This window comes from Cydia amplana, chromosome 7, assembly GCF_948474715.1.
Source record: "Cydia amplana chromosome 7, ilCydAmpl1.1, whole genome shotgun sequence".
NCBI lineage: Eukaryota > Metazoa > Arthropoda > Insecta > Lepidoptera > Tortricidae > Cydia > Cydia amplana.
The window spans coordinates 4358194-4375883 of record NC_086075.1 but is presented as its reverse complement, the minus strand read 5'-3'; the positions used below and the strand labels follow the sequence as shown (position 1 = coordinate 4375883).

Sequence of the window (17690 nt, the reverse complement as noted above, 5' to 3'; positions counted from 1 at the left end):
ATTTACATAGACTGCTTAGACAGTAGACAGACACATACGGTCGTGTTGAGTCAAATATGGCCTTTTTACTGGTAAATATGGTATTTAGGTTCATTGGGATAAGTTCGGAAAGAGAAGAGTCGTGGAATGTATGGGGTACAACATATATTCCACGACTCTTCTCTTTCCGAACAGACTCTATTACAACTGGCCGCTGACTCTTTATGGAAATAGTAGAAGGAGTCCGGTGCGTTTTAAGGCTTGTGTTAAGGATTTTGTAGAGTCCAGCGCGGTTTAAGGCCTATATCTATTAGTATTATGCTTAAATAGTAACTAAAAAGCATATTAAACTGTTTATAAATACGACAACGGTTTCACTCACTTGAATTTTTAGTCGCTATTGGCCCCGAAGGGCCCGAAACATGAAAAAACAAACATTAAAATAGTTATTTGTACAACAAGAGATCAAAGTTTGATATTTCTTCGAGTGCTTATTTTGAGTCCCGTGCAAGCGAAAGATTCTATAATAGAATATAAAAAGAATAGAATCTAATTTAGAATCTTGAGCGTAGTAAGGGACCCAAAAGCGCACGAGATGTAAATAACTTTGATCTCGTGTAGTACACAACATTTTTCACCTAAGCAGTGAGAACATACCTATTAGACAACTTGAAAAATGTAATCCTTCTTCATCACTTAATACCTGCACTCATGTTTTCTTAAGATATACAAACAATTAAGTTTAATTACCGCAATGTAACAGAAAAACAAAACGTAATAATAAATTTCAGTAAAATAATATGGAAATAACAAACATCAACCGACACTTCAATCGACAACTTTTTTTGTAAAAAAAATCTTTGTAAGATACAGTCCGAATTGCGGATACGTACTATATGTCAACTATGGTAGATTATTCTTAAAAGTAAAATAATTAATTTTGCGTGATGATCTGTGTATTTTTTGAGTTCATTATTTTAATTGTACAATAAAATACCTAAAATATTGTATTTTATCAGTTTGTATCAAATCTTAAACATTATTTTTATTAATTAATTACATTCGGGGGTCTATTATAAACCGTGAATATACCGTTGAATGTCGTTTTTACTTTTTTTTATCTGTTTCTTTTTGCTGACAGTGTGAAAGGGACAGAGATAATAGAACCCAAGTATTTCGAACTTGTATTAGATCCCGCATGTTGAAATGACATTTTACTATAAAGGTCAATTGAATATCATTTTGTCTCACTCAGTGAGACAAAATGACACTTATCACAGGACATAACACACTAAACAAACACCTACACAATATGGGTAAAACGGACAGCCCCTTGTGCAGAGCATGCATGGAAGAAGAGGAAACAACAAAACACATACTCCTAGACTGCAAACAGGTAGAAACATACAGGAACAAATACCTAGGAACTCCGAGCACACTAAAAGAGGCAGTCAGCAACCTGAAAACACTGCTAGGTTTCATGGAGGAGCTGGGGTGGTTACAGTAGCGCCACCTCGTTTCACGCAAAATAGGCACAATGGTTGTCGATTTGCGGAAAATGCCCAGAAACACTAACTAACTAACTAAGAATCAAAGTACCCTTGTTCGAGCTGCTGAGGTGAAAAGTATATTGTAACTTATTAGCTTCTGCCTGTGACTTTATTTAAGAGTGAAAAGGTGACAGATAGAGTTACTTTCACATTTATATAAATACATATCGCCGCTATACTTACTCAACCTCGTATCTGCAACACTCATTTGATGACAAAAACACCCGTATTCCGAATGAAAGTGACATTTCCATCAAATGATTGTTGCAGATATGAGGTTGAGTAAGTATAGCGACGATATTAGTAGGTAGGGACTAGATTTTAGTTCTACCTAAATTACCTTCTACTTGAAAACCACCGCGCTGATCGGCAGGGCTTATAGCATTCGTACTATATTTTGGAATTATTGAATTTAATTCATTTTCAAATTCACCCCAACGCACCTACTTATTGTTAGTGCTACAAGTTATCAGCAAGCAAACAATCCCGATACCCCAATCAGGTCGTTAGCTTAACGGTTCTTAAATCCGGTTACATTTAATGTACCTACCTAACCCATGGTTCACGTATGACATGTGTGAATTGGTAATGTGATGTATGAATCATCCTTTGACACTGTTGAATTATAGCTGGGGGCCGATTCGACCGGTTTTCTTGACGGCTTGTGACATGGCGAACATATGTATGGCCAGTTGTGAAAATTGAGTACTTATACCTATTAAAGCTTATTTTTCGAGAAATTGTGTTGCCAATGGAAGTGTTTTCTGGGTAAGAAAATATAAGTATGAAAACATCTTGCGTCTGTTCAGTATTTCCAATAGGTACTTTATTTATTCTATACTAAGTACCTCCCAGTACCAACTGCCAAGAGTGTCAAGCAGTCTACTTAGAAGATACCTACCTTAGTGGAAAAGAGTCTCTATCATTATCTATGTCAATGTATTAAATATAAAATATATTATGTAATAAAGTATACCTAAGCAAATCGTAAATTTATTTTACCTAACTTTTTATACCACGACGGTAAAAACAATTGAAAACGTAAACGGTTGCCGTTGCCGGTCCCTAAGCCACAGACAGCAGCATCAGATTCGATCGTTTAAAAACCTATATATATCCATACTAGCTGTTGCCCGCGACTTCGTACGCGTGGATTTGTATATTGGTGGTTATATATTCTACATTAGCTTAGAACATTATGCAGCAAGAGATTGCGGTAGGACGGTTAATCATTTCTTAATTATTAATATTATACGACGCATGAGACTTGTCTTTCACAACCTACGAAGTTTCAAGCCCCTAACTGAATAAAATTGTCCTCGATGTAATCCCTCTAAACCCCCTTAGAAGATTTTCATGTCCTTTTAATAAAACCTACTACCTAACTACCTATTTACGAAGTTTCAAGTTCCTAGCTTTAAATAAAATTTGCACCCTAAGACGAACTTTAATCCCTTTTTAACCCCCTTAGGGGTTGAATTTCCAAAAAACGTTGCAATTACTTTTTTTTGTTATCGGCTATTATGCCTTTCTAAGAAGTTTCAAAGCATTTGTAATGGATTCAAACTTTCAACCCCTGTTTAACCCTGTTAGGGGATGAATTTTACAAAACGGTGAAATTACTTTTCCTGTATTTTAATAATATCCCCAAATACAAAGATTCAAGTCCCGCACTCTCAAAAATATTTGATCTCCGTACAAATTTTCAACCCCTTTTTTACCACCTTGGGGGATGAGTTTTTAAAAACGCTGAAATTAGTTTTCTTGTTTTTTAATTTAATACCTTTTTTCGAAGTTTCAAGGTCCTAGCTTAAAATAAAATTTGCACCACAGGACAAAGTTTCATCCCCTTTTTTACCCCCTTAGAGGTTGAATTAACTAAAACGTCGCAATTACTTTTTTTTGTCATCGGCTATTATGCCTTTCTAAGAAGTTTCAAAGCATTTGTAATGGATTCAAACTTTCAACCCCTTTTTAACCCTGTTAGGGGATGAATTTTCAAAAACGCTGAAATTACTTTTCCTGTCTTATAATAATATCCCCATATACAAAGTTTCAAGTCCAACACTCACAAAAATATTTGATCTCCATACAAACTTTCAACCCCTTTTTCACCACCTTGGGGGATGAATTTTCGAAAACGCAGAAATTAATTTTCTTGTTTTTTAATTTAATACCTTTTTACGAAGTTTCAAGGTCCTAGCTTAAAATAAAATTTGCACCCCAGGACAAAGTTTCATCCCCTTCTTTACCCCCTTAGAGGTTGAATTACCTAAAACGTCGCAATTACTTTTTTTTGTCATCGGCTATTATGCCTTTCTAAGAAGTTTCAAAGCATTTGTAATGGATTCAATCTTTCAACCCCTGTTTAACCCTGTTAGGGGATGAATTTTACAAAACGCTGAAATCACTTTTCCTGTATTTTAATAATATCCCCAAATACAAAGATTCAAGTCCCGCACTCTCAAAAATATTTGATCTCCGTACAAATTTACAACCCCTTTTTTACCACCTTGGGGGATGAATTTTTAAAAACGCTGAAATTAGTTTTCCCGTCTTATAATAATATCCCCATATACAAAGTTTCAAGTCCAACACTCACAAAAATATTTGATCTCCATATAAACTTTCATCCCCTTTTTCACCACCTTGGGGGATGAATTTACGAAAACGCAGAAATTAATTTTCTTGTTTTTTAATATAGTACATTTTTACAAAGTTTCAATTTCCTAGCTCAAAATAAAACTTGAACCCCATACAAACTTTCATCCCCTTTTTAACCCTCTTAGGGGTTGAATTTCTCAAAATCGCTCCTTAGCTCTTATACGTTTTATAAATGCAACCTAGTGTCCAAATTTCAACTTTCTAGCATTTGTAGTTTCGGCTCTACGTTGATGAGTCAGTCAGTCAGTCAGTCAGTCAGTCAATCAGTCAGGACACGTGCATTTATATATATAGATTTGAACTTCATATGTGTTGTACTACCTATACAATGTCTTGAAAAAACCTTAGCGGAAAGTTAATTCCACAACCATTGACGGCAACGTATAGTTATCAGGATTCTTTATTCGAAAGTAAAACGAGACTCGTTTTCAAGTTTACGACTTTACTCACTTATCGCGAGCTATTACATGTAATTGGTTTAGTGGAGCCTTATCCGTAATGGTCGCCATTAGGCTGTCACTGCTTCCTTCAGGATTCAATCACTTAGTTTAGAAACATATTCGGAGTTTGAAAATCTCAACTTGGATTGACACCAGTGGCTCTGTTAGCTGCAAAACTCGCGAACCCCCATGGCTCCGCTATTTTGAAGTTTATATACTATTTCCATAAAATTGAATAGACAAAAATATCCGTCAGTAGAATTATAGAACCTGCTCAAGTAATTCACTACAATCGTTGTGAAATGCGAAATGTAAAGAAGCATAACGTTAGCATTTATGCCCAAGCTGAAATGGAATCGGTTTTCGGTCGATGAGTAGATTAAGTAGTGTCAAATCAAATCAGGATGTTATAAGGCCGAATAGGCTTCCCGTCCGTTTACTTATTCTTATTGGACGATTCTTTAGTTTTCTTGCAAGGTATTGCGGAAATGTATTTCGTATTGCGATACACTTTTTACGCGATTGCGCCGCGGGAAAATGTACGGGACTTTATTGTTTAACAATAACGTGTAGTGCAGTTGTTACAACATTGTAAATTTCTGTGTGTTCTCTTTGCTTACCGAGCTTAGGTGGATGCAATGCAAGTGCAAGAAATGTAACATCGAATCCTATAAATTACCGTTTTTCTTCCCTGATTGTGTCTTTAGTGTTTAGGTACTAGTTTAGTTGTAAGTTAAACCCCCTTAAGGTCCAATATCAAGGTTTAGGTTCCAAAGAGCTAGCTAATAGCTACTAGCTATCTAGCTTAATGGCGGGTAGATAGGTATATTAGTATTACTTCCGATAGTGATTGGCTGGACCGACTCAAAGGGAAAAATATATAGACTTTCTTTCATTCATTCATTTGCCCCAAAAGGTACAAAAAAGCCGTTAAATGTAATTGGAACTTTACACTCACTAGGTATTGTTCACCCCAGCGATGTGAATAACACTTTATCTGAGCGATCAATTGTCATTGTCTATTTTCAAGGTGGTTGCAATCCAATCAGTTCGTTAATCTGATAATTTGTGCGAGCTATCGAGACTCGAGTAATTGACCTGTAACCCGAGAATCGATTTATAAATCGATTTAGATTAATCGCGATAGGAAAGTCTTGTCGTATTGCACAGGGTCTACCTACGTTCTGCTTTGGCAACGTACCTTGTTATTGCATAAGAGATCCTGATATTATAATCCACGTTCACTTTAACGCAGGAGCTTTATCTAGTACGAGGTTAGATCAGTGATCAATTCAAAACTTTCTTGTTGCGTTCAAGAAGAGGAATCTTGAAAGATGAGAGGGGGCCTGCACCCAGCAGTAATTGAAGTTGACGGTTAAAAATATACCCCCCTTATGACACCCGACCCACAAAAACGATTTGATAGACTCTATATTATGAAAATCGGCTAAATACGGTATTAGTATCGGCTGTAGAGTCGGACCACGCTAAGTTTTCCACGCCAAGTACTACTTGAATAGGTATGCATTCTTATAAGTGCCAAGTTTCAGCAAAGTTAGCGTGGCCAGAGTCTTAGTAATTAGAGCCCGTACCATGAGTCATTGACACTGTCAAAACTGACATATACGCTATCGAGAACGTAATTTACGTTCATTAAATCTCGCTCGCACTAGTATGCGAGTACGAGCGAGATGCATCGACAGTAAATTACGTTCTCGATGGCGTTTATGTCAGTGCCAAACTGGTGGTAGCCACATAGGTTACACTAATAACCTCCCCCCACTCCTTCTCCCTTAGCTTCGTCGTATTCGACTAAAATGGGCATTTCTCGCTATAAAAAAGATAAATGTAATCCAGATTGCCAGAGCCATTGTGCGATGGCGACGCGAGCGCCACCTGCCGGAAGACGGCCGTTTCCGCGTGCAGGCAAACCTGATTCATGAGAGGATTTTTCAACTGCCAAGGACATATTAAGGACTTTATGTAGCCAAAGTATTGGGCATTTGTGTCTTAAGTATATGTATAAAATAATATACCCAATAATTATGGTCTGTATTTTCTACAAGCCTAAACTGCGTCAGGAACTCAGGACTTTAGGAGTCAATTACAGAAAAAAAAAAACACTGGTTGATTAGAAATTTCAAGCGTGCAATGATGATGACAATAAAGAGTCCCCTCAGGACTCAGGGCGGGTATTTTTCTGTCACTCCAATTACGCCTTCATTGGAGTAAAAGAGAAAGATCTGCGCAATTTGCGAATTTCGGTTTTCGCGGTAGCCCCTGTCCTTTAGTCCAGAGATCTGTATTACATTTAGACTCTACTAGTAATAAAGAAATTCGAGTTTGTGAGTGACAAATAACAAGTAAAACCTTTGAGAAACTATAACTTGACTACGGATTAGGTACTTATATTTTGAAACTTCTTTTTTTTGCCATTCGAGTTTAGCTTTTTAGGGTTCCGTAGCCAAATGGCAAAAAACGGAACCCTTATAGATTCGTCATGTCTGTCTGTCTGTCTGTCCGTCTGTCTGTCCGTCTGTCTGTCCGTCCGTATGTCACAGCCACTTTTCTCCGAAACTATAAGAACTGTTGAAACTTGGTAAGTAGATGTATTCTGTGAACCGCATTAAGATTTTCACACAAAAATAGAAAAAAAAAAACAATACATTTTTGGGGTTCCCCATACTTCGAACTGAAACTCAAAAATTTTTTTTTTCATCAAACCCATACGTGTGGGTTATCTATGGATAGGTCTTCAAAAATGATATTGAGGTTTCTAATATCATTTTTTTCTAAACTGAATAGTTTGCGCGAGAGACACTTCCAAAGTGGTAAAATGTGTGTCCCCCCCCTGTAACTTCTAAAATAAGAGAATGATAAAACTAAAAAAAATATATGATGTACATTAACATGTAAACTTCCACCGAAAATTGGTTTGAACGAGATCTAGTAAGTAGTTTTTTTTTATACGTCATAAATCGCCTAAATACGGAACCCTTCATGGGCGAGTCCGACTCGCACTTGGCCGCTTTTTTGATTGCCGGAAAATCATATAACGACCAGCACCGCTAAGCTAAACCCATGTGTTTTGGCTATTACAAAATAATGGTCATACAATGGCCTCAGGCCTCTCTATCGCTAGAATATGCAAGTGCGATAGAGACAGATAAAAAGTCATATTTCGATGTTCGCGGCAAACCCTCAGATGAGATTCTCTCAAAATTGCTTGTGTTGAATGGTTTACAATCCCACGAAATCTTACTAATCGGTTTGAAGAGATGTTATCTTCAATTTAATTCTTTGGTAACGAGGCAGAACGAATGTCAGTTTGTACGCTCACAAGTTCTCGATTTTTCTCTAAATTTCGGCAAGACGGGTTACCTGAGTATCCATTATATTAAGCTCGCTAGCATAAATTCTATAAGGCAGATTAAGAGTCATTATGACATTGCAAGAAACGAGAGAAATGGTAAAATACAATAGACGTTTTCAACAAAAATATTAAAGGAAACAATGGAAAGTAAACCTACAATTGTGCAAGTTTCGAAAGATTTTTTATTGGTTCCAAAAAAGTGGTACATTTTTCATAAATAGGAAATTTAATTCCTCGTAGGAATTTTTTGGAGATATATTCAAGTAGGTAGTACCTAGATTTCAAAAGTTTGGAAGTTTTCCGTCGACTTATATGAGCACTTAATCAACATCGTAATAGTAATTACTAAAAAATACTAACGGAAAATTCGTAACTATTGTTTAAATAAATATTTACCGCTATAAGTCAAATAAGCAACGTGATAAATGACATTAATTTTTCCATCCCGGTAAACGAGTTCCACCAATTGTCAAGGCTAACTATGTTAATTTAATTCTTACTTCGCCATTGAGCGTAAATAAAACATCCGACTATCGGTATATGTAAATACAGCTAGAGCCTCTTACATACCAAGTTATGAATAAAGAACCAACAGTTTTAATGGAACTTAAGAGAAACTTTGACGACCAGTTCCCCAGACAAACGTGGTTCCCATTTTCCTCTGGATATTGACATTATGGAAAATACATTACCCCCTAAGTTACCACCCATATGCCCCTTAGTTTTTTTATGTATTAATTATGAGGTAGGAGCAAAAAAATGTGAATATAGGATCTTTGGAAGCCTTCATAATTTAAAAAATCGACAATCAAATTGTGTGAAAATATTGTGGGAGGAAAATAAGGATTACGTTTATATGGAGAAGCATCCACTTTCCTCTTAATGTATATTATTATTTACAGAGATAATATTGAGATACCAGAAATAGGAGGTAAATTTACTCGACTTAAGTGGGTCAGACGAGTGGGTGCGACCGTGTGAGGGAGAAAGCCATTCTTTTTTTTCGATAAGCATTTAGTAACGTTTCACTTGAAGTGTTGGATTTATTTTTAACGTTAATCCACTGACCTAGAGCTCCCGTTTAAGCACAGACTACCGATGAGTAAAAGTAGTGAGTAGGTGCGAATATAAGTAATACGCTAAGTGCTGTTAAGAGTGGTAGGTAATACCGGTTACTTAGGTATATATATATATATATACATAATATTTGGTAGGTATTATACTTATAAGGATTCTCTACCAGTGTTCATTTTGCCCCAATGTTTATCTTACCCCATTGTTTTCTGTAGGTAATCGGTTGCCATCAGGCGATTCGTCAGCTCGTTTGCTTCCTAAGTAGGTAATGCCTATCATAAAAAATAGTAAATGGTACCTATTACATCTGTTTTTTTTAAAGAATTAATCACGGGTTTATTTACACACGATGGGTTTATTTTCCGATTGCCGGTGATATCATCGTAAAATAAGTCAAAGAACCAAGATGTGATTAATGAATAATGAAACGCGCATGTATACATGCTAACAACTAACATATAAGAAACAAGTTATAATTTTAGCCGAAATTCTGTTGCCCATGCATGCCCAGCCAAACGGATAACTAACTATAGGTTCTACCTTGCGGGTTAGTATGGCATGACCCCCCCAGTAGTAGAAAAAAATAGAAAAGAAAGTAATACATCAACCTTCATACGCTACTTATCCCAAAACATCTCCAACGATAGGTAAGTCCATTAAAATATCGTAGTATGTTTTATAATTATACACTATTCTCTATTATACTCGCTTATTATTATTTTACTCGCTCAAAAGGTTAAAGCTAAATATTACGGCCGGGTAATGGTTTATTCCGAACATGCTAATATCCTGATCTCGGACAAAACGGACAGCCGTGAATAATTTCTGTCTGTCGTAGTAGAGTAGAACATAATGGTATGAGTCAGCCGTGAATGAGGATTGCTTCACTTATTTTGCGTCACCGAGTGTATGTAAATTTGACTATTATACTTACCTAGTAGATATAGTGATAATGATATATTGTACGGTGGATGTATGATTCATTACATTAGGTACACCTACTTATTCAGCTCCCATGAACATGAAATAGTGAAGATATACCATATAGCCTACTATACCTACTTATATTATGTGAATTATGTTTGTGTAAGTTACTTAAGTAAGTGCCCCAACTTACGAGTAAGTATACCCACGTAGCTGTCAGGTAGGGTAGACCGAGGCGAATCGGGTCACAGGGCGAATGGGGTCAAAATGAAAAATCCGTTGATATTTGAAATATTGCATTGGTATGAGCGCACTAAAATTGCACTGTATGTGTCTCCTCTATGTTAGCGAACTGCCTGTGTACCTACTTAGTAAATATAATGTATTTTTATTTTCCATCGCCGCTTCGCATGTTAAATCCGTACGTGTACGTTCATACATACGTGTTTAACACGCGCTATCTTTATACCCCATGGGGTTAGAGCAGCAACTGAAGGCTTTAAAATATTAATGTGACATTTACGAGCGGGTATAACTTCATGTAAGGGACTTGTTACTGATGTCATATGTAAATATATATACCTACAGTTAAGTATTCCGGCCACCTTTCATTCATAGATATAATATATGGCGACTGTACCTATAGCTGGTCAACCAAATCTTGTCAGTAAAAAAAGGCGCGAAATTCAAATTTTCTATGGGACGACATCCCTTCGCGCCTACATTTTTCAAATTTGCCGCCATTTTCTACTGTCAAGATCTGGTTGACCAAGTATAGTAATTTATTTTACGTAAACCTAATCATTAGTTTGACGTTGACTCAGTTTAGTTTACAATTACAAGTATTACAACTATTGTTTTATGGCGAAATGTTGAGCCGTGATGTTAGTGATGTACCTAATAAATTCTGATTGGAAAAAAATAAAGTGAGTACCTATTCATCGATAGATTATTCGTTATTTAAATTAAATAATTATTGTAATTTCGTGAAATCAAACGCCCTATAATCATTAGTATTTAGTCCGCTTTTGATTTCAATTTATCAGAACATGTTCATTGTAGTTCGAGTCCAGAGTATAAGAAATTGATCTTGATTAGAGATCATGGTTAGAATAGACATCTCAATAAAATTCAAAACAAAACTAAGGAAAGTGTACAATGTATATGTTAAAGGAATAAAAGGCAAAATGTATTTACCTGAAGTTTATTACCTACACAACATAGTATATTGATCCCGCCCGTATACGCTCTGTAATTTATGTCTAATACAATGTAAGAATGTAACTTTACCTACTAGCATCAACGTTCTAAACTGACCATCGGTAGACTTTAGATCTTTGCGATAAGGTTCAAGATCAATTAACAGTATTGGCGTCGTACATGGTAGTAAATAAACATAACTAGTTGACTGAAGCCTGACCTCTATGGCGACATCGCACGAAGGGTTATTTTATATTACTATTACTAAAACATTTTATAAGACTAAGTAATTAACAGTCCGCCAGTTAAGTATTATATAATGAGCGCCAGTGTGACCTAATTTCTCGTTAACTTTACTTCATTCTAGATTCTAGAATGCAGGTCCATCGTGAGTGCCAGAGATAAAGGTACCACCACCAGTAAACAGCTTAAAAGTGCGGACCTTGGAGGATATAACCAAATGGAGACGCGTTGTCCGTAAATTTCTGTACAAAACAGTCTGCCGATTTTTGCGGGGGAGGGGCACGTCAAATGTATACTTAAAAATAGCAATGTCAGATTTACATCAGTCCATACAATGTGTATGACCATTAATCATAGAGTTTCGACAGAGAGGAACGCGTTAATGGGTACTCCGTTGGTTATATCCTCCAAGGTAGGGACAGGGACATACACGAGTGTCGTGCCTCGGACATTTGTCGTTGCCCAGGGGAAACGTGATCCGTCCATGATCGTTTCCGTAAAAGGGCATTGGCTGAGGCTAATAAACGACTCGTGGTTAAAGCACAAGCGCATATACATTTATACATCGCCTACAAATACAATTTATGGAAGAAAACATTAAAACATTTTCCGAAAGCCAATGTAAGGTATTATATTATTTATATTGAATACGCCACTGCAACGCTTACATGGCATCTTGCGTACTGTTGCTACAGTAGAAAGTGTTTCTGGTTTAGTAGATATTTGCCATTTTCAAAATTACCCCGGCTTCGGATAAACCCCAATGCACCCTAATTGTAATGAAAATCTAGTTATTCTTGGCATTGGTCATCGCTATGGCACACAATTCGCGATAATTTTTCCCTAGTGGTACACGAGTTAGTAAAACTATAAGGGGTAACACACACGCACAAAAACAGAAGCTGTCTTTCCCAAAAGTTAATCATAAATTGGCAAGCAAAATAGGGTTGTTCTAGGTCCGTGAGTGACTTTTATTTTAAGGGTCCAAATAAAATGTAATTTTGGGCTGTATCAAAATGTTTCATCATTTGTTTTGCATACGTGCCTTAGGTTAGAACCTTGTGTATAATATGAACAGCCTGTAATTTATCGGTAGTGGCTTGCCCAATATGCCAGTGGGGGGCACAGACTACTGTGACCGATCTCAAACAGGAAACGGCGGCTGTATGAATCACGCCCACGTTCTCAGAAGATACCGATAATCGAGTCATTAGAGTTGCGGAGCCGCTTTACCAGATCGAAGTGACGTAAAGGGGCGTTTTTTTTAAAGTAGTCCCCTACACTTTTTTTTCAAATTTGGGATTTTTTATGTTATTTCTACTGAGAATCACGAGCTCTTTCTATCCTAATAGGAGAAAAAAAGTGTCCCAAAATTTTCATACATTTTTCGATCTTTCCATTCCGCGACCGCCATACAAAGTCTATGAAAAATGGTGACGGAATGGAAATAAAATCCTTAGGACACTTTTTTTCTCCTATTAGTACGGTTACCATCAGTTTGTCACTGACATAAACGCCGTCGAGAACGTAATATACTTTCTATACATCTCGCTCGCACTCGCATATTCGTGCAAACGGGATGTATAGAAAGTAAATTACGTTCTCGACTGCGTTTATGTCAGTGACAAACTGATGGTAAACGTATAGGATAGAAAGAGCTCGTGATACTGAGTATAAATAACATAAAAAATCCCAAATTTGAAAAAAAAGTGTATGGGACAACTTAAAAAAATAACGCCCAAAGACGTATCTCTCCTATTCTCTAAAGCGCGAAACGGTCGTAAAGAGCCAGTAGAATTCTGTTTGAATTTGAAATTTGGAAATATGAGACAAAAACTGATGAGATGCATCTATCCAATTTGATGCTACGAGTAAATGCAATGCAACCATTGCATTAGAGCACCGCTTGGATGCCCACCAATGAGTGTAAGTATTGTCGTCCACATTGGGTTGGTATTATATTGGTAAAGAATTTTTGTTTCCGAAGGTAAACAGAGCAGAGACCGCGGATAATTTGTTCTAATATTCTGTTCTCTGATTAGATTACTACGAGCTTTACATTTTCTTTAAGTCTATGAATAGGAATGTATGAATAACATTTAAGATTTAAAATAGCGATTAAGATGGGGCGAGGTAGAGTGGTCGATTCATCGCCATTAGTATACCTACACTTTTTCTGCGACGAGCACCTTGTAACTTTAGAGATAAAGATAGAGGAGAGAGCTTTATTTGTATACAAGTATAGGTACCTACTTTTACATTACATGGTAACATTTAGGGCTTAGGCCCATGAACCCTGGTAGGGTATCGCAAAATATTCTTAACACTAAAACAGATCAATCAGATCAATTAGAAATTTAAAAAGGTAAACACTTAAATGTTAAAATATATATATCTACACATAAAATTATGTATAGGTAAGGTATACTTAAATGAAACAAAGTTATTATCCTATTGTCTGAAAATTTATAGACTTGTCCGCTGACTGGTTTAGATAACCATAAAAGTTGAACAGCAGCATACGTGCCTTATGTTATGATAAATGATCTGTAGCATTTATAGAAACAACAAAAACTCACCGAATGCAGCTGCTGCGATTAAACAAAGAAACTGGTACCGCGCCATCTCATCAGGATACTAAAACAAATGAAAAAAACATTATGTAGGTACAGTCAGAAGCAATAGTTGCTAAGGCAGTGGTTCCTAACCTTTTCAGTCCGGTCACCCCTATGACTAACTAGGGAACCTGATTTTACCCCTCCTCCCAATGGTAATAAAAAATAAAACGTTTACGTTTGTTGTATTGTTATATTAGGTTAGCTTATTACCCCCGTAAAATACCAGTTTTACCCCCACGGGGGTAATTACCCCCAGGTTAGGAATCACTGTGCTAAGGTGTTCAAAATGATCTTGACGCGACGTTATTGTTAAGAGAATAAGAGCGCGTCAAGGTAATTTTGAACACCTCACCCGCCTAGCAACTTATGCTGCTGACTTTTTTATTTTTTTATTTATCACAAAGTACACAACAATTTTAACAATTTAGGTATATTCCTCGCCAAACTGCGATTGCAGTTTGTTGGCGAGATCACGCTCATTTTTACGTTCTAAACATACATATTACCTATGCTATGCACTAATGCACTAAATACTAAACTTAAATACATACGTACTATCCGAAAAGCGGACATGCATGGCGATTATGATGACGACTCAAAAATGACAAGTAGACTGTACTCGCATTTATGGGCTCTACAGACATCACCGATAATTCCATGCGATTTTCGATACCTACATTGTCTGCAGATGTGCAAATTGAGGAAATTTTCCAAAAAGTTGGAAAAGTTCTCGGAAATTTCAGAAAAAAATCACAGCAAGTAAAGGAAACTTTCATTTTTTAACGAAAACTTTCAAAAATATATAAAGTTTCTATAAGTATTATGTTTCCACCTTAATGTGGAAACTTGACTCGATGGCACGACGACAGTATTGAACTATTGATGACTAATGAGGTGCAACGAATCCATAAAATGTCACTAATATGCATCAAAAATTGCGATATCGGCGAGGTACTTACGGAGGTATCTACCTACGGAAATCTTGCACACACATTGAATTCGACATTCCACAATTTTAATACATCAAGATAATTGTACTCAATGTTTATGGACACTTTTAAATAAACTGGAGGAGTAAAGTTTGCCTTTTTCTTAAATTGCAGAATTTGCAGATACAGGTAGTGCTTTAAGATAACTTTAAAGACTTTTGGACTCTTAATTGTTTTTTTCTGGACTCCAATACAAATGATATGATACAAATTACACTTGTTATTATGTGTCATTTATCTATTAATAATTAACTAGATAAAGTCACTATCCGATAATTTCAGTCAGTATTAGTCAGTTATTGACCTGTCATAAATTGTAAAGGAAGACAAACTGACAATTAAAATATCAATTAAGTAATCGGTCATTAACTTGTAATTGGGTTAATTTTTATTGATAAATAATAGAGATCATTTGTCATATGAGTTAATAGATCTATGACTAAACTATAAGGGTTGTTTTGTTACGAAGGCGTAGGTATAGTCAGCAGCAGAATTTGCTAAGCGGGCCAGGTGTTCAAAATGATCTTGACGCGACTTTATTGTTAAGAGAATAAGAGCGTGTCAAGGTAATTTTGAGCATCTCGCCCGCTTAGCTATAGCAACTTCTGCTAGATTTTTTATCTTAATTCTTGGTAAGGTGGAAACCTCGGTTGGTTAAACCGATAGGTTGAGATGTAGGTACAAGAGCAAAAAACATCGTTCTCGAAGAGAATGCAAAAAGATAACTAAAAATTTGGCAGGATCCTCATCATACACAGACAAGAGGTTAATAAATAATTGTTTCGCTTTTGTTTATTGTTATTTACATTCAGGAATATTGTTTTTTTAATTAACCAATATATACAGTACCTACTTTAAAATAAATCACCAAATGAGCTACTTGAAGAAGAGGCGGTATGATGCCGGAAAAGCCGATTAAAACATTAGGACCGCGAAAACTGCAAACTAATGCTAACTAAGTATGCCCAGCAAAAAACTTGTTCATTTTAACTTAAGTGCTTCAAGAGTTTATTGACTTCACTTAACAAATGTTAATTTTACTTGCCCTTAATTCCCTTAAACAACTTTTACACGCTAAAATAAAACCGGTCGATGCGCCTGCAAACTTTACACATTTGCAAATTGTTTCTAAAAGTCGTTCTAGATAATAATTTGTACTAACCGGTATCACTTTCGCGAAGAACCTGTTTGGAGGCGTTGATCTAAAAATACCTGGGAGATGGGAGCTGTCACTGATCAAGTTAATTCAACGCGCACTGTGTTTTGTTTTAGAGCGCGATACGTGCGCGCGCGGCTACGGCGGGTCATACTCTGCGCAAGACCTAACTTCGAGCTGCTAAAGCCAGTTTTCCGATCATACGTATACCATTATAAGCTACCTCCCGATCACGCTTGCTTTCTGCAAATGTAAAGGCCTAGTAATACTAGTCGGTGAAATGGTTTCTGAATAAGTTTGTGGCAACCATGGTCTAGCGTCAAGCGTGAGCGCAATGCCGCTGACCTCCGATCGATCCAGGAAATGTATGGATGCGGTAACAGCTTCGATAAATTTTGTTTTACTGCAATTTTATGCATGCTGGCATTGAGATGCAATTTTTGTCTGTTGGCTTCTCGAATTATTGCACATCAAATTGGAAACATCTGTTGGTTTTCGCATTATGAATGGTGTTCCTTATTGCAAAAAGTCTTGCATTCAAGGGTTGACACACTCGGATTTCAAGGTATTTTACTCGAAACTCCGCATCTCCTGCTGCCTTCAGAGAGTTTGGACAAAGTCGTTACAGCGTTGATTTACCTATTTTTGTTATAGAGTTAGACTTTTGTCTTACACTAGTGCTAGCACCCAAAAGAAAAGGATGAGTATAGTTTTCCTGGTTTTTACTGACTGACAAATTGGTTTGACCAACTATACTTACATCACTTTTTAAGGTAGGTAAACCAAAGACATGCGCTAATTACTTTATTTACATAGGTAATATTAATATATACCTTCATAAATACTTTTCAATGAATGAACAGAGCATGACCTCCATAATTTATACACCTATTTATTTTACTTTTAAATATATATCTGTTATTTTCAGTTCAGTGAAATCAACTTGAAAAAAAACACTTGGACGCCTAATCATATTTTCTACTGAACTCTATTTAGTTAATGAAAACACAGGCTATAGACGTATCCAAGCAAAGCAAGACTTCCCACATCCTGGCTTTTGCGAAGCTACAGCCAATATAGATATTCCCTGCCCCCTGACCCGTTGCCGCGGGTGCCTGGGAACCTACCTCCCTGCAGCCATTTGTGAGGACCCACGTACGAGCACTTAACTTTTTACAAAACATAAACCAAGGTACAGAGGGACTACCGCGAAAACCGAAATTCGCAAATTGCGGGAATCTTTCCCTTTTACTCCAATGAAGGCGTAATTAGAGTGACAAAGAAAAATGCTCGCAATGTGCGAATTTCGATTTTCGCGGTTAACGGTTCGCGGTTCGCGGATAACCCTACAGTATAAGGTAACCCTACAGTACACTACAGTATAAGGTCAACGTCACTTAACTCTTGCGTATGTACACATAGTCCACTTACAGAAGTTCGGTAGAGCAGGAGCGAAGCTCTACCTTTCTGTGTCTGAGCT

The 17690-nt window shown here is 36.6% G+C and overlaps 1 protein-coding gene across 2 annotated transcripts in view; it reads right to left on the bottom strand.

The window, feature by feature from the left end:
* The window catches only part of LOC134649397 (uncharacterized), a 31691-nt gene extending 15346 nt beyond the window's left edge, over positions 1–16345 (bottom strand). The window contains exons 1-2 of one of the 2 annotated variants that reach the window (XM_063504146.1): positions 16267–16345; positions 14027–14084 (exon numbers count right to left, since the gene is read on the bottom strand). In XM_063504146.1, the coding sequence (XP_063360216.1) occupies positions 14027–14072 (46 nt within the window). In that variant the 5' untranslated portion in view covers positions 14073–14084; positions 16267–16345. Of the gene's footprint in view, positions 1–14026; positions 14085–16216 lie in introns of both variants that reach the window. The other variant, XM_063504145.1, reaches the window with a different exon arrangement.
* Between the last annotated feature and the right edge of the window lie 1345 nt (positions 16346–17690).